The sequence below is a fragment of the Esox lucius genome, chromosome 1 (assembly GCF_011004845.1).
Source record: "Esox lucius isolate fEsoLuc1 chromosome 1, fEsoLuc1.pri, whole genome shotgun sequence".
Classification (NCBI taxonomy): domain Eukaryota; kingdom Metazoa; phylum Chordata; class Actinopteri; order Esociformes; family Esocidae; genus Esox; species Esox lucius.
The window spans coordinates 2,765,429-2,788,728 of NC_047569.1; the positions used below are offsets into that span (position 1 = coordinate 2,765,429).

Consider the following 23,300-nt stretch of genomic DNA (forward strand, 5'->3'; position numbering starts at 1 on the left):
GACCTGAGTTACAAATTTGATTGACAAGATGTATTTTTTTTATTATTATTATTTTATTTACAGGGGCAATGCACATTAATAAACATAAATGTAAACGTGCCAGAATTGAGCATTACTACACCAGTAACATGTATAATGGTCTGCAAGAATCTTATTGACCATACAAATTAATAATAGAACTACAGTATTATTTATGTTTTTCCATTCTGCATCACTGTAGGCTGACTCTGGAAAAAAAATGTCTAGTGGAACATTAAAAATGCAATTTGCGTTTGTACTTTCTTAAATAATTTTTCCTTGTTACTAAGGCGTTAATGTATTGAGCATAATATGTAACTAGTACTCAAGTACTTTTTTGTACTCTTACTTGAGTAGTTTCTTCAGGTGGGACGAGTAACAGTACTTTTACTTGAGCACAGATTTTCAGTACTCTACCCACCCCTGCAAAAGACTACACACGGTCATTTATTCTAAAGGGGTCAAGGCACAGTATTGAGAACTAAGAGCATGCAGTCTTTTGAACAGGGGTCAGTAAAAATATATATTTTTTATGATTGTGCCATTCTGTTTTGACATTTGAATGTGAATCCCATAATAATAAAACACGTGTTTTGCCTGCTCACTCAAGTTTTCTTTACAAATGGTACATATACAACTATCGAAAAAATTAAGAGACCACTGCAAAATCATGAGTTATTCATAGGTATGTGTTTGAGTAAAATTAAATGTTTTGTTATATTCTATAAACTACTCACAAATTACTCACAAATTCCAAATAAAAATATTGTAATTTAGAGTAATTATTTGTAGAAAACAACAACTGGTCAAAATAACCAAAAAAAGACCTCAAATAATGCAAAGAAAACTAATTCATAGTCATTTTTCAACAACAAAATACAAAATGTTTTAACTTAGGAAGATATCAGAAATCAATGTTTGGGGAAATAACCCTGATTCTTTATCACAGCTTTCATGCGTCTCGGCAGTCCGTCACATTGCTTTTGGGTGACTTTATGCCTCTAATGGCACAAAAATTCAAGTAGCTCGGCTTTGTTTGATGGCTTGTGACCATCCATCTTCCCCTTGATCAAATTCCAGAGGTTTTCAATGGGGTTAAGGTCTGGAGACTGGGCTGGCCATGACAGGGTCTTGATCTGGTGGTCCTCCATCCACACCTTGATTGACCTGGCTGTGTGGCATGGAGCATTGTCCTGCTGGAAAAACCAATTCTCAGAACATTGTCAGAGCAGAAGGAAACAGGTGTTCTTCCAGGATAACCTTGTACTTGGGTTGATTCATGTGTCCTTCACAAAGACAAAAATATCCCAGATTCCAGCCTTTCTGAAGCATCCCCAGATCATCATCGATCCTCCACCATATTACACAGTGGGTGCGAGAAACTGTGGCATGTAGGCCTCTCCAGGTCTCTGTCTAACCGTCTACTCCATTCCTCTACGGTCCAATCCTTATGGTCTTTTGGCAAATTTCAGCCTGGCTCTTCGTTGCTTTTCATTGAAGGGCTTTTTTCTAGCTTTGCATGACTTCAGCCGTGCCCCTAGGAGCCTGTTTCAAACTGTCCTCGCCGTGTACTTTCCTCCTAGCTGCTGATTGGCATTCTTTTTGTAGGTCACTCGATGTTATCTTACGGTTGTTGAGTGACATTTGAATGAGTTGACAGTCATTTCGGTCAGTGGACAGTCATTTTCACATTTTCAAGTATTTGATACACTGCCGATTTTGCAGGTTTTCCCACTTACAAAGCATGTAGAAGTCTGTAATTTTTATCATAGGTACTCTTCAAGTGCTGTGTGTTTCGGGTCGTTGTCATGCGGGAAGACCCAGCCACGACCCATTTTCAATGCTCTTACTGAGGGAAGGAGGTTGTTGGCCAAGATCTCGCGATACATGGCCCCATCCATTCTCCCCTCAATATGGTGCAGTCGCCCTTTGCAGGAAAGCATCCCCAAAGAAAGATGTTTCCATCTCCATGCTTCACGGTTGGGATGGTGTCCTCATGTTAATTTCACTAGTAAGTCTATGGTGTCATGAGTGTTTTCAAGTACCCCCTGTGGAGAGGCCAAGTACCCCCAGGGGTCCTAGTACCCCTGGTTGGGAACCACTGCTGTAGCCCATCCCAGCCTTGTGCAGGTCTACAATTATATCCCTGATGTCCTTAAACAGTTCTCTGGTCTTGGCCATTGTGGAGAAGTTGGAGTCTGTTTGATTGAGTGTGTGGACAGGTGTCTTTTACACAGGTAACAAGGTCACACAGGTGCCGTTAATACAGGTAATAATTGGAGAACAGGAGGGCTTCTTAAAGAACAACTAACAGGTCTGTGAGAGCCAGAATTCTTACTGGTTGGTAGGTGATCAAATACTTATGTCATGCAATAAAATGCAAATTAATTATTTAAAAATCATACAATGTGATTTTCTGGATTTTTGTTTTATATTCCGTCACTCACACTTGAAGAGTACCTATGATAAAAATTACAGACTTCTACATGATTTGTAAGTAGGAAAACCTTCAAAATCAGCAGTGTATCAAATATTTGTTCTCCCCACTGTAGCTTTGTTGTCCCCAATGTCTGTTGCTTGACCTTGTTCTCATGAATCACCGTCTTTGAAATTTCTAGGATGGAAGCAACCTGACGCTCACTGAATCCCTCTACCAGTAAAGCCAGAATTGAACCCTTCTTTCCTCACTCAAAGCTTTTCTTTTCAACTCTTGTCATGTTGAATAGTAATTTTTGTATTCAAATTACCTTTGAGGTACTACTTGCACTGTTTTTGTCATCCAGCTGGTGCTTTTGCAAGAGGATAGTGATGACCACAGCAGTGGTTTTTATACGTTTCCTCGTTAAATTAGATTTGATTCAGGAAATCACCCAATCAGTACCTCATGCTGATTTAAGAAAAATTAGGAGTGTATTCTTAATTATTTCCAGAGCTGTATTACCAATTCTCCAGTGGTATGCAAACTTTTGAGCACAACTGTATGTTGGGTGGTGCATGGGAAAAAACACATATTTTATTATAGTACATAAATGATACCACTTAATCCATCCATCAACCCACCCACCCTACAACCATCCACCCACCCAGCGGTCAATTCATCAATCTATCCAATCGACCACCACATCCATCGATCTAGCCATTCATTTAACCAACATCCATCCATTCAACCAACCAACCAACATCAATCCATCCACAACATTTAGGACACGTTAACTAGACCACCCAGTGACCCACCTATGGACTTGGCTTCATCATCTGTCAGTGTTTTGTTCAGGTAAGTCTTCTTCACCCTGAGGGTGTTACCCGAGGGCAGGGTGGCTCCAGTGTTAGGCATGGGCGGCTCCCCATCTTTCTGCTGCAGCTTATCAGCTATGACCAAGAATGCTCTCAGGCCAATGTTCATTCTCTAAATATTGAAAACATTCAGGAATGTTTACTAATTTCATTGATTGCATTTTGAAAATAATTACATTAAAGTATAGTAATATTCAACAAGATTCTAGGCTTGAATATAATGATTCAAACTGAAAATAATGAATAAAATCAAAGCCAACTGTTAACTGTACCTCTGGGTTAAGACTAAAGGCTTTAGCTGGTTTCCCAACACACAGGAGGTCAAATATGACCTCTTTCATTGCAAAGTCTAGTCGTTCCTGTAGAGGTAGTAAAGGGTTAAGGTACACATTTAGAATATTGCTGTTTTGTCATTGTGTTTGATGCTATTTATTGTGCAAGCTTCAGGAACAGTTAATACAATTTGGTAGATTAACACTAAAAGTTCAATAGAGACAAATAGATGAACCTACAATTAATTGTGTATTATTTGTATTCAAATGTTGTTTGAGGTTTACCTGTGCAATAAACTGGATAATTTTGACAAAGATGTTGAGGGGCATATCTCTAGGCACGACACTGCGAGAGCCTTTGGGGAAAAGTGTTGTAATGATGGTGTTGAGACGCCTTCAGGACAACAGTAAAGTTAGAAAGACAGTGAGAAAAAAAGAGAGAGAATGCATGAGAGGGAGAGAGACAAAAAAACGAACTAGGGGGCCAAGCAACAAAGTTGCTGGAACCCTCTTATAATTGTTAATTTTATTAATATTATGAGGGGGCCAAGCAACAATGTTGCTGGGGCCCTCTTATAATTGTTCATTTATTATAATAATAATAATTATTATTATTAGGGTTACAACAAGCAAAGATGCTGAAGCCCTTTTGTGTTTCTTGGCGTTCATTATTAGGGCTTCAGAAAGCAAAGGCGCTGAAGCCCTATTGTGTTTCTTGGCGTTCATTAAGGGTTCTCCGGTAGAAGAAACCCTACTGTTATTGTTAGTATTATTAGGGGTTCTCCGGTAGGAGAAACACTTTTGTTATTGTTAGCATTATTATTAGGGGCCTTCGGTAGGAGGAACCCTATTGTATTTGTCGGTATTATTATTATTATTATTATTATTCCTTGTGCCTAAAATGCTCAATAACTCAAAACTATAAAAATCTTCTTCTCATGAACAGTGCATCCAACTGACTTGTGCTTTGGCATACAGGTGTCTTATACATGCCTCGCTAAAATATTTTCAGGAATAAGACTTGCAAAATGGTGGACAAAATGACTGATTACTGTACAATGTATGCAATTCTTGATTGGAACAATAACCTACAGTATGTACTTCATATTAATTGTGCATCCAGATTCCACCCCCATATAAGACTGCGTGCATTTCTTTGTTGATATCTCAAAAGGCGGCAAAATGACACCTGAGTAAATCTTTTCAATTTTCAATACAAGCTAATGCCAATGCTTATAAATGCTTTTAAAAGTTTTTCCCCTGAACTGTACATCGGATTTACTCGCCAGTATATTTCCAGACTCTAGGCCATACTTCTGAACAGGGCTGACAATAAAAGTAGTTGCTATGTCAAAATGAATTTAGCCCTTTATGCTAACTCAAATGATCACTAGCGTTAATTAACTATTAGGCTGTATCTTTAGAACCGTTTGAGCTACAGACAGGAAACCGACTTTGTTTTACATGTTTAGGCTATCCCCAGTTCATATGATGAAACAGTTATCAATTTTACCCATGCTAATTACAATAGTTAGTGTTAATTAACTATTAGGCTGTATCTTTGAAACCATTCAAGCTACTGACAGGACACAAACAGTTTAGCGACCCCACTTAAAATTATGAAATGTTAATCGATTTTACATACGCTAATTAGAGTAGCCCTCCATGAACTGCTACCTTAACGTGGTGGAGGGGTTTGAGTACCCGAGTGACCCTAGGAGCTATGTTGTCTGGGGCTATATGCCCCTGGTAGGGTCTCCCAAGGCAAAGAGGTCCTAGGCGACGGGTCATACTAAGAGCGGTTCAAAACCCATTAATGATGAAAAAAATTTTGAGGACCGTGACGTCGCCTGGTATGGCGCAGCCGGGGCCCCACCCTGGAGCCAGGCCCGGGGTTGGGGCTCGTATGCGAGCGCCTGGTGGCCGGGCCTTTCCCCATGGGGCCCGGCCGGGCTCAGATCGAAAGAGCGACGTGGGGCTGCCTTCCCGTGGGCTCACCACCTGCAGGAGGGACCAGCAGTCGAAGGTGGGGGCCTCGACAACCCGATCCCTGGACACGGAAACTAGCTCTAGGGACGTGGAACGTCACCTCGCTGGCGGGGAAGGAGCCTGAAATCATGCGTGAGGTTGAGAGGTTCCGACTAGAGATAGTCGGGATCACCTCTACACACGGCTTGGGCTCTGGGACTACACTCCTTGAGAGAGGATTGACTCTTCACCACTCTGGAGTTGCCCATGGTGAGAGGCGGCGGAATGGTGTGGGTTTGCTCATAGCTCCCCAGCTCTGCCGCCATGTGTTGGAGTTTACCCCGGTGAACGAGAGGGTCATTTCCCTGCGCCTACGGGTCGGGGATAGGTCTCTCACTGTTGTTTGTGCCTACGGGCCGAACGGCAGTGCAGAGTACCTGACCGTCTTGGAGTCTCTGGGAGGGGTACTGGAAAGTGCTCCGACTGGGGACTCTATCGTTCTACTGGGGGACTTCAACGCCCACGTGGGCAACAACAGTGACACCTGGAGGGGCGTGATTGGGAAGAATGGCCCCCCTGATCTGAACCCGAGCAGTGTTCAGTTATTGGACTTCTGTGCTAGTCACAGTTTGTCCATAACGAACACCATGTTCAAGCATAAGGGTGTCCATCAGTGCATGTGGCACCTAGGCCGTAGGTCGATGATCGACTTTGTTGTCGTTTCATCTGACCTGCGGCCGTATGTCTTGGACACTCGGGTAAAGAGAGGGACAGAGCTGTCAACTGATCACCACCTGGTGGTGAGTTGGATCCGATGGCGGGGGAGGAAGCTGGACAGACTCGGCAGACCCAAGCGTACTGTAAGGGTCTGCTGGGAACGTCCTCCTGTCAGAGAGATTTTTAACTCCCACCTCCGGCAGAGCTTCGACTGGATCCAGAGGGAGGCTGGAGATATTGTGTCCGAGTGGACCATGTTCTCCACCGCCATTGTCAAAGCGGCCGCTCGAAGCTGTGGCCGTAAGGTCTCCGGTGCCTGTCGAGGCGGCAATCCCCGAACCCGGTGATGGACACTGGAAGTAAGGGATGCCGTCAAGCTGAAGAGGGAGTCCTATCAGGCCTGGTTGGCTTGTGGGACTCCTGAGGCAGCTGACAGGTACAGGCAGGCCAAGCGGAGCCCGGGTGGTTGTGGAGGCAAAAACTCGGGCCTGGGAGGAGTTCGGTGAGGCCATGGAGAAGGACTATCGGCTGGCCTCGAAGAGATTCTGGCAAACCGTCCGGTGCCTCAGGAGAGGGAAACAGTGCCCTATTAATGCTGTTTACAGTGGAGGTGGGCAGCTGTTGACCTCACCTGGGGATGTCGTCGGGCGGTGGAAGGAGTACTTCAAGGATCTCCTCAATCCCGCCGTCACGTCTTCCATTGAGGAAGCAGAGGCTGAGGCCTCAAAGGTGGACTCGTCCATCACCCGGGCTGAAGTCACTGAGGTAGTCAAGAAACTCCTCGGTGGCAAGGCACCGGGGGTGGATGAGATCCGCCCTGAGTACCTCAAGTCTCTGGATGTTGTGGGGCTGTCTTGGTTGACACGCCTGTGCAACATCGCGTGGCGGTCGGGGACAGTGCCTCTGGGATGGCAGACCGGGGTGGTGGTCCCTCTTTTTAAGAAGGGGGACCGGACAGTGTGTTCCAACTACAGGGGGATCACACATCTCAGCCTCCCCAGGAAAGTATATGCCAGGGTACTGGAGAGGACAATACGGCCGATAGTAGAACCTCGAATTCAGGAGGAACAGTGTGGTTTTCGTCTGGGCCGTGGAACACTGGACCAGCTCTATACCCTCTACAGGGTGATGGAGGGTTCATGGGAGTTTGCCCAACCAATCCACATGTGTTTTGTGGATTTGGAGAAGGCATTCGACTGTGTCCCTCGCGGCATCCTGTGGAGGGGGCTTCGGGAATATGGGGTCCTGGGTCCTTTGCTAAGGGCTGTCAGGTCCCTGTACGACCGAAGCAGGAGCTTGGTCTGCATTGCCGGCAGTAAGTCAGACTTGTTCCAGTGCATGTTGGACTCCGGCAGGGCTGCCCTTTGTCGCCGATTTTGTTCGTAATTTTTATGGACAGAATTTCTAGGCGCAGCCAGGGGCCGGAGGGTGTCAGGTTTGGGGACCACACGATTTCGTCTCTGCTCTTTGCGGATGATGTTGTCGTGTTGGCCCCTTCAAACCAGGACCTTCAGCATGCACTGGGACGGTTTGCAGCCGAGTGTGAAGCGGTGGGGATGAGGCCATGGTCCTCAGTCGGAAAAGGGTGGCTTGCCCACTTCAGGTTGGTGGAGAGTGCCTGCCTCAAGTGGAGGAGTTTAAGTATCTAGGGGTCTTGTTCACGAGTGAGGGAAGGAGGGAACGGGAGATTGACAGACGGATCGGTGCAGCTTCTGCAGTAATGCGGTCGATGTATCGGTCTGTCGTGGTGAAGAAAGAGCTGAGCCGCAAGGCGAAGCTCTCGATTTACCGGCCTATCTACGTTCCTACTCTCACCTATAGTCATGAGCTTTGGGTCATGACTAAAAGGACAAGATCCCAGATACAGGCCGCCGAAATGAGCTTTCTCCGCAGGGTGGATGGGCGATCCCTTAGAGATAGGGTGAAAAGCTCGGTCACCCGGGAGGAGCTTAGAGTAGAGACGCTGCTCCTCCACATCGAGAGGGGTCAGCTGAGGTGGCTAGGGCATCTGTTCCGGATGCCTCCTGGACGCCTTCCCGGGAAGGTGTTCCGGGCCCGTCCCACCGGGAGGAGACCCCAGGGAAGACCTAGGACACGCTGGAGGGACTATGTCTCCCGGCTGGCCTGGGAACGCCTCGGTGTCCCCCCGGAAGAGCTGGAGGAAGTGTCTAGGGAGAGGGAGTCTGGGAATCTCTGCTTAGACTGCTGCCCCCACGACCCAGCCCCAGATAAGTGGAAGAAGATGGATGGAATAGATGGATAATTAGAGTAATAATTGTTATTAGGCCTGGACTGGTAATCTGGCTTATTGTCGCTATCATAAAGAGAAACTACTGCTGGTGGTCACTCAGTCAATGTCAAATAGCGCAGCATAAACTATTAGGCATTAGTGATGTGCAGTTCGCCAATGATTTGTTCGTATTGAACAAATCTTTTTATTGACTCGGGACTCACAAGTCCATTTTTCAAGTGACTCGTTAAATTGTATCGTATCGAACATTTGACTACATGATCACTTGCTTTATACCCGGTCCTCCAGCTCAGTTCACCGATCAACTTCTATGTGCATTCGCAGGGAAAAATAGATCAAGCAGGAATATCATAAAGACATGTTTATAACTGATAATTAAACGCACACTATAATAATTCATATAGTTAGTTGATTACTGATGCCATGAAAAAAAATATGAAAACAAGCACGGAGCCGCTGCCTTCGCCTATGTAAAAAGACTTGTGAACGACTGACTCGGTCAGTTTTATTCAATTGAACGGTTGAGTCGTTCATTTGAACGACTGGCAGCGGAGTTCTACCCAACCACAGAATACGTTTTTAGTTTTACTTTCGCAATGAAAAATAGTTTAAAACAATTTCATAATAAAAACGTTTGTAACAGATAATTGGGCACACGGTAGGACTAAAATTATTAATGTGGTAGTGGATTTTTGATTGTGATGATAAACAGAGATAAAATCATACACTGAGCCTTTGCCTGAGTAGAGTGAACGACTGAGTCGATCAGTTTTATCGTTCAATTGAACGGTTGTTTCGTTCATTTGAAAGACTGGAGACGGAGTTCTATCCAACCACGGAAATACGCTGTTAGTTTTACTTTCGCAAAGAAAAAGACGTTTGTAACAGATAATTGGACACATGGTAGGATGATTAATGTGGTAGTTGATTTTTTAATTGTGATGATAAACACAGATTAAATCATACACTGAGCCTTTGCCTAAGTAAAAAGACTTCTGAACGACAGACTCGTCAGTTTTATCGTTCAACTGAACGGTTGTTTCGTTCATTTGAACGACTCGGAGTTCTACCCAAACATGGAATACGCTGTTAGTTTTACTATCGCAAAGAAAAATAGATCAAGACAGTAGCATTATAAAGACATCTTTGTAACACATAATTGGACATACACTCACCTAAAGTATTATTAGGAACACCTGTTACATTTTTCATTAATGCAATTATCTAATCAACCAATCACATGGCAGTTGCTTCAATGCATTTAGGGGTGTGGTCCTGGTCAAGACAATCTCCTGAACTCCAAACTGAATGTCAGAATGGGAATGAAAGGTGATTTAAGCAATTTTGAGCGTGGCATGGTTGTTGGTGCCAGACGGGCCGGTCTGAGTATTTCACAATCTGCTCAGTTACTGGGATTTTCACGCACAACCATTTCTAGGGTTTACAAAGAATGGTGTGAAAAGGGAAAAACATCCAGTATGCAGCAGTCCTGTGGGTGAAAATGCCTTGTTGATGCTAGAGGTCAGAGGAGAATGGGCCGACTGATTCAAGCTGATAGAAGAGCAACTTTGACTGAAATAACCACTTGTTACAACCGAGGTATGCAGCAAAGCATTTGTGAAGCCACAACACGCACAACCTTGAGGCGGATGGGCTACAACAGCAGAAGACCCCACCAGGTACCACTCATCTCCACTACAAATAGGAAAAAGAGGCTACAATTTGCATGAGCTCACCAAAATTGGACAGTTGAATACTGGAAGAATGTTGCCTGGTCTGATGAGTCTCGATTTCAGAGTCAGAATTTGGCGTAAAAAGAATGAGAACATGGATCCATCATGCCTTGTTACCACTGTGCAGGCTGGTGGTGGTGGTGTAATGGTGAGGGGTATGTTTTCTTGGCACACTTTAGGCCCCTTAGTGCCAATTGGGCATCGTTTAAATGCCACGGCCTACCTGAGCATTGTGTCTGACCATGTCCATCTCTTTATGACCACCATGTACCCATCCTCTGATGGCTACTTCCAGCAGGATAATGCACCATGTCACAAAGCTTGAATCATTTCAAATTTGTTTCTTGAACATGACAATGAGTTCACTGTACTGACCACCAGATCTCAACCCAATAGAGCATCTTTGGGATTTGGTGGAACGGGAGCTTCGTGCTCTGGATGTGCATCCCACAAATCTCCATCAACTGCAAGATGCTATCCTATCAATATGGGCCAACATTTCTAAAGAATGCTTTCAGCACCTTGTTGAATCAATGCCACTTAGAATTAAGGCAGTTCTGAAGGCGAAAGGGGGTCAAACACAGTATTAGTATCCTAATAATCCTTTAGGTGAGTGTATGGTAGGTCTAAAATAATTAATGTAGTTGATTTTTTGATTTTTGACTGACATAAATATTACACATTATTAGCTACAAACTGAAATGTTTAGTTAGGTCATAATTGACGGAAACCTTTTTTTTTAATTGTGCGCCTAATGTGATGGAGCTAAATCCTCATTTTCCTGTGGCAATTTTAGACCACAGTCAGAAGTATGGATCTAGAGTCTTATTTTCGCTGATGTATAAACAAAGTCAATCATTTGAAGTAAGGAAGATGTAAAATTGCTTATTACAATGTTTTTCCAGGAGAGTCATTTGATTGATTATTATTTTGTTAAAAAGCATGTTTTCAGGGCTGAGTAATTACCAGCTTGACATTTGCTAAGTTAGCTTGACTAAAGCTATTTGGCTTGCCTTAACCAGCTACTCACTTACTCAGCTTCTGAATTAATATGTGAGTATTTATCTAGATATGATGATGTAAATTAACTAAATGTGTTTGTGTACAGCAATGGGTTGATAACAGCTACATTTGTACCCAGTATTAAGCAATTAAATACACAAAATGTAGCTAGTTAAATAATGTAGCCACAAGCTAATAACTGAGCCAGAATGGGAGATAGATAACTTTCTGTTTTACAGGGCTGGCTTGCTAGTAAATGTTACATCTTACATTTTGCATATGTCATTTATGAAATGAGGTGTGTATCATATGTTTGTCTCTATGATGTAAATATTATTTTGGAAAAAACAAGTCTGATTATACCTAACTAGCTACCATACCATACCATCTTCTTCCGCTTATCTTCCGCTTATCCTAACTAGCTACCATCAATGTAAAATAAATCTACAAACTAGGCAACAGTTACAGTCATCTTCACTCTGACTTGGTTTTCTTTCCTGGCATATATATTTCTAAGTATTATTGTATGGATCTGTTACTGTACTTGGATATTTTATTCATTATTAAATGTCATATTACGTTTTTGTCCACTACTGTATCACTTTCTCTGATGTTTGTGTCTATGTATATTATTTATTTTTACAGTATATTGTATATTATTTTGTATATGTATGTAGAGATGGAGAGGAAGGTGTTGAGGCTTTCTTACTGGTGTATGCAGAGGAAGAGGTCACTGAGATCTCTGGTGAGGTCCAGCTCATAGCAGATTAGGATGTTTAGAAATGGGACCATAAGGGTACTGGCTGATTTGTACTGTTAAGCCTATATTAGGTCTTTCATTCTTTCTTTTTTGTCGTTTTTATAGTATGATGAGACCTTAAATGCAAACACATTCTTGTATTTTTCAAATTCATTAACAATTTTAAAAAAATTCTGTAATTATTTTTTAGACTTAGTTTGATAATGACCCAGTAGATGTGCTGATGCTCTGGCTGGATGGTGATGCTCCGGAGGAGAATGTCCATGGTAATAGGGACAATCGTATGCTAATGATGCCAAACAGCGTTTGGCTCCGGCGGATATAGGGATTAAAAAAGGTCTGTTTGTTCTAGTGGTTCTTTGCATGTGGCCTGTTTTCAGTTACTTCGCGGCAACGGCATGATCAGGTGGAGGACCGGAGAAGTGTGTGTGTCTTGAAATAGAGGAGACTCTTACCTTATCATGGTATCACATCTTACCACAGTTGTGTAAGTTTTGTCCAGCCTGCCCGACCTGGCCTAACTCCCTCTAATTAAGACCTTGCGTCTGTATTTTATTGGCAACTAAAAAACATTGATACAGGGAAATCTGTACCTTTCTGTACGGGCTCTAAGACATAACTTGTAAAGGCTTACGCTTTCTATAGATCGGTGCTGGCAGCCTGGGACAAACAAGGCACACCCACTTTACCAGTCCTCCCCCTGATTACGCACATGTCACAATGAAAGTAGCCTAACTGAAAACAGGCCACCTGCTAACAACATAAATTCTCTGGCTAAATAGTTCTCAAAGCGACCCAATTTTGTATTCATAATGACAAGGGCGAACTGAAACTCGTTCGTGTGCTAATGATTGACAGCCTCATATGATGGTTTCTTCTCAAGTGTCCAATCACAGTGTTTCAAGTATAAAACACACAGTCCAATGTGGACAGCTCTATCAAATGGGTGAGGTCCCGCCCCATTGCATTTGGATGACCCACAACTTCACACCATCCAAATGGACGATGCGTAAGTGTACACAATGCAAATGCAATGTGTATTTATTCATGTATATATTTAAGTATTTAATTATTTATATATGTATTTAAATATTTGTTTATTTATTTCATATTATGGCACATTTAGTCCTCCAAATATATATTACACTTACAAGAAAAGGACAACCATGGCAGTTATTATAGCGACAATGAAATATGCATAGATTCTTAGTATTGAATGCCTTGAGTGTGAACGGTAGTGAAAAGACACGTTGAAACAAGGACAACAAACTAAACGCAAACAACAAAGGACTTCGTATGTAAAAAAAATTCAGTCTGCCACAAAACATTCCTACATGTATACAGGTAAGTGTAACGTTTGCTAACTAGCTACAGATAATTCCTTTTCATAAAGTTGTCAAAGTCGTTTGTATTGCTAGTTATCTAGCTATAGCTACTGAAGTTATTGTTAACGTTAGCTAGCTAGGTAACATTTCCTGGTTTCTAGCTTGTTTGTATAGTCTTCACAAAACTGAGCACATCACTTAGTTTGTCATTCATCCAGGTATATGTGATTATGCCTAATATATAAACCTGTAATGTCTCAGTGGCTGTCCACCTCAAACTAACATTGCTGCTACTATGTATTATTTATTATTAATTAATTATTATTATTTGGTTTAATATAGTATGTGTTTATTAGAGACCAACCAGACCACTTTAGCACAAGGCCAGTGTCCCCATTTTAATGCTTTTATAGCTGGGTGGGGTTAAGGCCTAAGAGGGTGTGAACTATGCTGAATGGGCGTCAAAACAAAAACCAGGTCTCTGGAAAGTGTGAATTTTTCAAGGCTTTTTTCTCTGAACTAAGTAGAGCAGATTTTCAACTTTTAAAGCAGCATGTCTTTCCCATAACTTTATCAAACAGTAGTGTTTTATATACCATTACAAAGCGTTGAATCTGGCCTTCTTAATAAATGGTACATATATTACCAATTTCCAAGGGTTGGCAAACTTTTGAGCACAACTGTATTCAGTCTCAAGTTTGGTTTCTACTGCATTATGGCATTGTTACTGTGCCAGCTGGTTTACTATTACATTAATAAATCAAAATGTTGCCTATAGTATTGCATATTAACCTGTTTGTCCACATTCACCTGATGCTTATCTACCATTCACCACATGTCCATGTGATATGAGACTATAGTATTTTTCTTCAAGTCAGATAATGTCATAATTTAATTATGTATTTCATTTCAAATTGTTTACATAGGAAGAGATGAATGAAGACTAAGGTGAGGACACTTGCTTATTCGTGTATGCAGAGGAATGGGTCACTGACATCTATGGTAAGCTCAGACTCTTAGCAGATTGAGAAATTATACCATAAAGGCCTTGGCTGATTCATACTATGTTGTGGAAATTCTTGAACTGATGTATACTTGGTCCTATACATGTATACATGGGTTACTAGTTAAAGGTACTGAGTCCCCATGTTTGGATAAGAAAAGGAATGTTGGAGATGGGGATCTGGTGTTTAGGGTCATTATTGACTGGTATCAGCAGATTATAGGGTAACTCGTAAATCTGCCTATCTGTATAATTTATCCCATCAGAGTCTATCTACTGTTTGTACAGATGATGTAAGACCTCTTAGGGGGGTGCAGAGGTTACCCATCTGGGGGAGGATAGTCTGCCCCTTGTGTGAAGCCTAGGTAGTAATAGAACAAAAGGAATGTGTTCTGTTGAGTTAGAGCAGAGTTAGGACAGCTGGGTAACAACTTACCACACCCCTTTTTCTACTATAAATACTGATGATTGTCATGTATTAAGTTAGAGACTCCTATGATTATTATTTTGTAAGCGTTTCACGCGTCTCTCTATTTGCAAATAAACTGTTAATTGTGCCAAGGGAATTTTATCTCTGTACTTACTCCTTTAAGAGTGTCGATTGATGGAATTACCATCACAAATATTAGGCCTATTTTAATTTTAATTAGGGTGTGTTTGTTCCGGTTCATTATTAATATTATACTTCCGGCAAAAAAAAGTTTTTTGCAAATACCGTGAGATAAAATGGCTTAAAGATCCCCAAATGTATATGGTAGTAAAGGGCCAAGGGCCAAAACTTCTGGTCCAGTGGCATGCATGTCGGCCTCATGGGGGCGCTTTCACAAGCCTCCAAAGTCGCACTTTTTGCAAGCTCACCACGCCCACCCATTGTAGCCTAGAGTCTTAAAATTGGTATATAGGTGTAGCTCCTCATAGGGTGACCAGACGTCCCGAAAAATTCGGGACAGTCCCGAAATCCAAGCAGTTGTCCCGAATCCTGCCCTAATTGTCCCGAAAATTAGAACAAAGTCTCAAAAGCAGACTTTTTTTTTTTACTCTTAGTTCTAGTATGATAGAACATTAAAAACTGTCCATGCATTGAGGCGTCCTGCAGCCAGCTCCCGTCGGCTGCTCATTGGCTGCAAGTTGCAATAGTATGTATAGGCGGCTATAGGCGCGAATTTTCATTCATTAATTTTTTTAATGAAGGCTCAGGCTGGTGTCCCGGGAGCCGATCAAGATCAACACGTAGCTAAAAAGCAAAAACGCCTCTGCAGATACCGGGAGGACTGGGTAGGGAAATACCCCTGGATTACTGCAGTTTTACGCGATGCCAAGAGTGCTGGCAGCAGTGAAATCCTCCGCGAAATATGCCAGCGCCGTGCATCCAGCGCAACCCAATCTTAGGAGGTATTATATAGCTTTAGTGTATTACACTTTTGTTGTTTCTGTTATTTTATACGCCCAAAGAAAATAAAACCTATTTGTCCCCTTTTTATGTCATAGAGTAGATGAATACAAAGAACTAAAACTGATACATCCACCTGACATTATATACAAGAACCTTCCTATAGTTTGAACTATAACCTACTGTATCGGACAGTTGAACCATGGTGGAGTATTAGTGTATTAGAATGCCTGAGAGCCAGCCAGGCGCACCCACCTTATCTCCACTGGCGCTGGTGAGGACAAACGTGGAGAAGACCGGGAGCTGGTACTTGGTGTTGAGGGGCCAGCCATTCTCATCTAGTCACCCTAGCTCCTCATGATGAATATGTTTGCCTCTGGGACACATAAAGTCTGCCGTGATGGATTTTCCACCATTTCGGATTTTAGAAAAACACTTAAAAATGTACTCCTCCACCACCAAATGTCAAATCTTCACGTACTTTGATATTTGGCTTCTATGGACGATGGTCTTCAAAAGTTATCATTCAGGCCAGTATGTTGAAAAATATGGCCGCCATTGACAGATGAACATGTGCAGGGACGTGGTTTTGCACATATATAGACACATCTCCTACAGGGATAACGGTATAATATTGCTACTTGGTAGGACTATATGGAAAAAATTACGGCAAGGATTTTTTCAGCAACCACACGGTCTTCTGTTGAAGCAAAATTGTGAGGAGGTTGTTGATTGTCATATTCTTTAACCAATCAGATTTCGAGTCCTTTGTCCTTTGGCACGGAGCAGTCTTCTAGCTTGCCTTTGTGCGCATTTTTCAGGGGGTGTGTTCGGAGAACCAGCTACCTGAGATAAAACTAGTCAGCACGTAATGTAGGAACATCTAAGATTTATTGTAACTTTCTTTAGTAAGGTTTAGATTGTTAGACGTAGTGCTTTGTGTTAGATTTTTGTTTAGATTTGTACTGAGCCCTGTTGTCTTTTTAACGCACAATGGAGGAGAAGAAATGCATTTGGTGGCGGATTTACTGGCAAAGCCTAATTCGAGAAAACATGGAAATTACAAGGAACCAACCCTCCATTTTGCAGCCCTGTCCCAGTCAGGGAAGGGATTTGTTCCACTTTCAATCGATCAACTACGTACAAGTACACCTGGCATACAGCGTTGAAGGAATATTTTTGTTTTGAGTACGTTCTTATTACTTTGGTACCTGTGATGTCATTGATTTGGGCTTTGCAATGTCTATTTGTGTTGCTGCATCCTGTCATATTGCATTATGGTACTGTACATTCTTGATGGTTTAATTCGTCATGTATTAATTTTTCTGTAATTACTAGTGTTGTAAGCCTCTTGTTAAATCACTTTATTACACTGTCACTGTAAATATGGGATGGTTATGTCGAATGACAATAGCCTAATAGCCCATAGGATTAGATACATGCTAGAAGTAGTAGCTTTGGGTCCATCTTGCTAAACAGTGGAGTCGTTAGCCCTGGGCGTCCGGGGCTTTAGCCACAGATCTTTTATGAATAGCCTTGGATCTTAAACGGACCAAAAAACGTATAGTAAAAAAATAGCCCCAGCTCTATTAATCTATAATTCCGATCATGCATTATGACAGTGTATACTTTCCTGCATGTACATTCAAAACCCTGTACTTTCTGTCCCAGGCGGGGCGGGAGGGTGGGCTAAGCCCCGAATGTATTGTGATCCTAGCGACGCCTCTGGTGCTGATGTTACCAATCGTTATTGGTAAGTAGGATGAAGAAGACTGACAAATGTCCATTAAGTTATATTTACCATGCAATTAGGGTACATTTATTACAATCTGGAAAATTCAAGCAACTACCTAGTTACATTGTTTGGTACTTTAGCTGCTCTGATAGTTTCAGACATTTGAAGTATCCATATTTATCTGATGCAGAACATTGTATTATAATACCAGTTGAGGTAAGATTCCTGAAAACTATTGCAATGTCACGTGTGTGGTACACACATGATCAGGGTTGTGATTTTACTTTTTCTGAATGATCCATTGCTTGCAACTATGGATATAAGTTAAAAAAAAAATTCATTCCGGCTACTAAGAGCTTAATGCTGAAACACACTCAATGCTGCTTGTAGTTTTAATTTCTCTTTGAAAGGGTAAGCCTGGAAGACTTGATAGACTGGACAATGTGTTACTGAGGCTGTAGGTGGGGCTTTGCCACCCTCACAGGACAAACCACAATTCAGTCAAGCACAATAAAATAAGACATGGCAACAGGACAGTAACTCAGACACATGCTGGAATCTAGGGTAGCAGTCTAAACTCCTGACTCCGGACCGCACATTCTGCCCGGTGACAGGTTTTGATCCCCTGCATGGCCAACTGTCTGCCCTTCATCCGTCTCCCTAGCCTCTTTCTTACGGTCCGGGCAATAAAATAATATAAAATACCTACAAACATCTTCAAAAACTCTAATAAAAAAAGGACATACTGGCAGATAAGATTTTGATATCCTGATTTCTGTTTCCGCTCTCATGACAATGTTTTGGAGTACAACCCACTCCAAGGAATCTCTAGTACACAATTTAGGACCTTATATAATTACTAATTCATGTGTTTGATTGTTATGGGAGTTTTTTAAATAATAAAATGTAAGGTTACATTAAAAGTAATTTGGATGTATAGGTTGTAGATTTGTAGTACGCTTAATGCCATACCAACTGATGCCTGTCCATCGGTATTCCTTCCCTGCCAGCTACCCAGCATCAATCTCCTAACTCCCAACACCCCAACCATGACAGACATTGCCCTAGCCTCTCTTCTTCTTTCATCCTCCTGATGGACTCTTATGTCTACTTTGGCACTGCATCCTGTTCCTACTCCTGCTGGCCAACCATCCATCCACCAGATGCAGATGCGCTCCTTTTCCATCCACAGTTACTTTAGAGAACTTTCATTCCACCTAAAGCCCCAGATGCCGCTTCACCATGTAGCTCTCCTGCATGTTTCTCACTTTTTTCCTTATTACATATATCCTTAAAAATTCCTCTTTTAAAATACCTTTACATATAACACGTATTTATGATCTTGAGATTATTTTATAATATATTGCTTTGGCCGCAATGGTTTACAAAGTTTCCTAGAGGTTTGAATGAGACAATGTATTCCACTGACCTTATTATTTTTATATAGGGATTATATTGTTAATATTATAACTTCTTTACCTCTTTCGATAGAACATGGAAGGCCAAATTATAATTGAAAGTACATTTTGTGGTGATAAATGTTTAATATTACACTGATGATCCAAAACTTTATGACCACCTGCCTAATATGCCGTTGGTCCTCCGCGAGCCACCAAAACAGCGCACAACCCGTCGAGACATGGACGCTACAAGACCCCTGAAGGTGTCCTGTGGTATCGAGCAGCAAGATATTAGCAGCAGATCTTTCAAATCCTGTAAGTCGCAAGGTAGTTTTGCCATGTATCGGAGTTGTTGGTCCAGCACATCCCACAGATGCTCAATTGGATTGAAATCTGGGGAAATTGACACCTTGAACTCTCATGTTCCTCCAACCATTCCTGGAAAATGTGTGTGAGGGGTGTACTTGGTCTGCTGCAATATTTAGGTATGTGGCATGTGTCAAACTGACTTTCACAGCAGAACATTGCCCAGATCATCACACTCCATCCACCAGCTTATCGTCTTCCCACAATGCATTCTGGTGCCATCACTTCCCCAAGTAAACGGCAAACACATACGCAGACATCCACGTTGTGTAAAAGAAAAAGTGACGACTCAGACCAAGCAACCTTTTTTCCACTGCTCCAATGTCCAGTTCTTATGTTTGCGTGCTCAGTTTATGCACTTTCGATGGTGGACAGGGGTCATTATGGGCACTCTGACTGGTCTGTGGCTAAGCAGGCCAAGTGACACATTCCTTCCATTTCTCCTGCATCCAACACATTGACTATGAGAGCTGATTTTTCACTTACATTCTAATCTACAGATAAGACCTTGACATATGCCCATGTTAGGAAAGGATCAACGTTATTCGCTTCAGCTGTCAGAGGTCATAATGTTTTGGCTCATTAGTGTAGAAACACAAATAATACAAACTCACAAAAAAAAATTATTGAAAGATTTTCTGAAAATAATTCATATCTACAGCTCTGGAAAAAGACCACTGCAACTTTTTCTTTCCTTTCCAAAAAAATCGAAAAGGAAGGTTTTGAGAGAGGAACAGAAGTGTTCAATTTGCAGTCGTCTCTTAATTTTAACCCTTCTGTTCAAGAGACCACTGCAAATTGAACGCTTCTGTTCCTCACTCAAAACTATCCTTTTTAACTTTTTTGGAAAAGTAAGAAAAAGTGCAGTGGTCTCTTAATTTTTTCCAGAGCTGTATAAGGCAAAATACATACATACAAACACAACAACAATATATGTGACCAGTTGCAATGAGAGAAGGACAACCAATGGAGCACAGAAAATTTAGAAACTAACCTATATTCATGTATTTTTTCATTTTCTCTTGGCATTCTTCCTTGTCACTATTTGCTTATTTTTAAAACAGTGTATATGGTATATAATGTAACATTTTAAATGCCTTCATCCTTTTGAAACCTGCGGGATGTTTACTTTATATAATTATTTTATTTTTGTTTTCACATTAATTAATTATACCTTTAACTACCACTTTCTTTGGCAATGTAAACACATGATTCCCATGCCAATAAAGACCTTTGAAATTAAATTAACAGACAAAGAGTGAGTGAGACCAAAGTAGATGCACATAGATAAGATGAAACAGGTGTACACAGACTGAGTTGGCATGGATATCTAAATTCCCACCGTGATAAAACCTACACAAATGTAGACAGAACTGGCATAGATGAAAATAGGGAACTAGACTGCTTTTACACTGGCTGGTATGCTGTTATCCCATTTCTTAGCAAGTGTTTTATTTTAAGCCTAGTATATTTCCGAGCTAATTACAGGCATGACCTGTTTGTAATTCCTCCTGTGGCATCATTGAAGTCCCAAATGATGCCCTATTCCTATCTAGTGAACAAATTTTGACCAGAGCTTAAGTCAGAAATAGTGCACCAATGTGTGTAGTAAATAGGGTGCCATTTGTGACTTAGGCCTGGTAATGAGTATTATCTTAGAGCTCTGCTGCTTAACCTATGAGCCGAACACTAATTTTACAACCTACAAAACTCATCAGGTTTTATTTGTCCTGTCAACTGGATACACAGAGTAAGGACCATTCAACAAAATGCTTTATTTCCATGTCCTTCACGATAATGCATCAAAAACAGAACAAATCAAGTAATGAAGTCAAAATATAAACAGCACCCCTCGCCCCCCTCCCGTACAGCAAGAACAGGGTTATGAATATGTACTTGCTAGACGAAAATGTTGATGTACATACTTGTGGCCTACATGTATACATTGTCATAATGCATGATCGGATTTGTACATTAATAGGTCGGAGGTAATTGTTTTAATTATTATTTCTAGGTCAATTTCAGATCCGGGCCCACCCAGGCCTAACGATGCCACTGGATAAGGGAGCTAACAGTGTCAAATGGAGGGCGCAGAATTTACATGTGCAGTAGATGGGGAAGTGGAGAGTCTGAGCCAAAACTGAGTCTGGTAGCAGCAGTTTTCATTCTGTCCTTTTAACCAATTTTGACCTGGTAAACCAGTTAGAATACATTTTATTATTGGGTCCCCAAGTTCCGAGTTGAAAACCACTGATCTGTAGGGTGAGGATCCTTCGGCCTGTTCCATGGCAAACCTCTTCCCTTCTCTCCCCCTGCTCTTGTCAACTACACCCTTTCTATCTCACCACTCCTCCAGCAACAGACTGCTTTTTGTTTACAGACAACTCTGATAGCCAAAGCGAAGTCAGCAACATTTCTGACTATCAAGGCAAGGGAGTGTGTGTGTGTGTGTGTTGAGGAGGGATGCAATATATAAAAAACTTTGGCTCTACAAAGATAAAGATGCTATTCATGGGAAAGCAAGGTTAGGTATAGCTCCCCTATTGGTGCTGCCAGGCCCCGGATTTCAGAGGGAGTGAACTTCCTTCTCCTTGGCTGTCTCCCAAATGGCACCCTATTCATGACCCAGTGCACAACTTTGGATCCTAGGGCCGTAATGAAAAGTAGTGTCATTTGGTACTCAACCATTAATTCCACATGCAGGGAGGTGAGGCCGTAGAAAGAGGCTGCCAAAGAGGTACATTTGGAAATACTGAAAGAGGACATTTTCCCTTGGGTTGTTGTAGCATTGAATGCTATCGAAATGTTGCAATATGTATGCAGTGCCATTTGGCATCCTCTTTAAAAAAATACAAACATCACAATTGAGTGTTAAGGGCTGTATATTAGGGTGGTCCAGCGGTCCTACCTACTGCTCTTTCAGCAAAAAATCTCTCCACTATCTATTGCCACTTTGTTGTCCAATAAAGAATAAAATGCCTGAGAAATGTATCTATATGAAAGAAACCAAAATATTTACCCTTGTGTAGCAGTGTTGCTCTCGCACTTGATCCTGATCATGTAGACCCAAAGCAAGCGGTAAAGAGACTCCAGAGCCACGCGTGCCATCTTGGGGTCTTTACTCTGCAGACAGATACAGGCAGACAGACAGGTCTTGTTGGGGCTCAGCAGGTAGAACGTGTCGTGTTGAAATATCAGGAAGGCGGTATAAAAATGTATCACTGCAATTCACTTTGGAGTTTTGGTTCGCCATGGAGTTTGCACTTTCAGGACTAGTGCAAGGTTTCCACTGGATCAGGCTAAGTCAAACTACTTGGAAGTATAATATACCTTACCAATGCCTATTGTCTTAATTTAGAATGGCACTCTACATAGTATCCTTTAACCTGAGCCCAAGGCTCTAATCAAAAAAAGTGCACTACTTAGGAGATATAGGTTAATACTCTGGGTTTAGCCTCTATTTCTGCTGACTTCCTCTTTACAGTACCTTAAGGTTGGATAGGCAGTTGTTGAGGAAGACAGTCCATTTGTTGAGAAAGAACTGCTTTTGGCTGACACATAGCAAGCAGGTCACCAACGGATAAAGAGCCTAGGGCACACAAACACAAGATCACTATGTCAGTAAGGGATAGAGATCCTGCACACTTTTAGAGTAAAATAATCTTCAGAGAGATTCCCATGCTTCAGTGAGAAACATGCGTGTTATTTTGTTTTCACTGTCAACAATAAGCCGTTTTAGTGTCTACTCTACTATTCAAAGAGGCTGGCTGTCCTCTCTGGTGAGTTGTTAGGGAGGGGATAAAACAACAGTAGAGGCAATATACAAGACTGACCTTGGTATGCTGTGAGAACTGACAGACACCACAGGCATGCAAGCTATGCACTGGGTGACAATGACTTTGACAGAAGAACATAAATTACTCTGGGCAGGTTGTCTGTATCTGAGACTAACCAGGGAGTGTTTTTTTCGAGTGGAGAGGTCCAGTGTTGTGTCATACAGGCTCTCCACAAAGTTTCTTAGACACGGCACGTTCACCTCGTTCTTAACAGCCTGGGGACCAAGCAA

At 41.8% G+C, this 23,300-nt stretch overlaps 1 protein-coding gene across 6 annotated transcripts in view; it reads right to left on the bottom strand.

Annotated features, from left to right (window-relative positions):
* frya (furry homolog a (Drosophila)) overlaps window positions 1-23,300 on the bottom strand; it is a 190,521-nt gene that overhangs the window by 109,545 nt on the left and 57,676 nt on the right. For all 6 annotated transcript variants that reach the window (XM_020044499.2, XM_020044498.2, XM_013133157.3 and 3 more), the window contains exons 10-15: window positions 23,187-23,285; window positions 22,722-22,823; window positions 22,254-22,357; window positions 3,870-3,978; window positions 3,585-3,671; window positions 3,253-3,424 (exon numbers count right to left, since the gene is read on the bottom strand). In XM_020044499.2, the coding sequence (XP_019900058.2) occupies window positions 3,253-3,424; window positions 3,585-3,671; window positions 3,870-3,978; window positions 22,254-22,357; window positions 22,722-22,823; window positions 23,187-23,285 (673 nt within the window). The remainder of the gene's footprint in view (window positions 1-3,252; window positions 3,425-3,584; window positions 3,672-3,869; window positions 3,979-22,253; window positions 22,358-22,721; window positions 22,824-23,186; window positions 23,286-23,300) is intronic.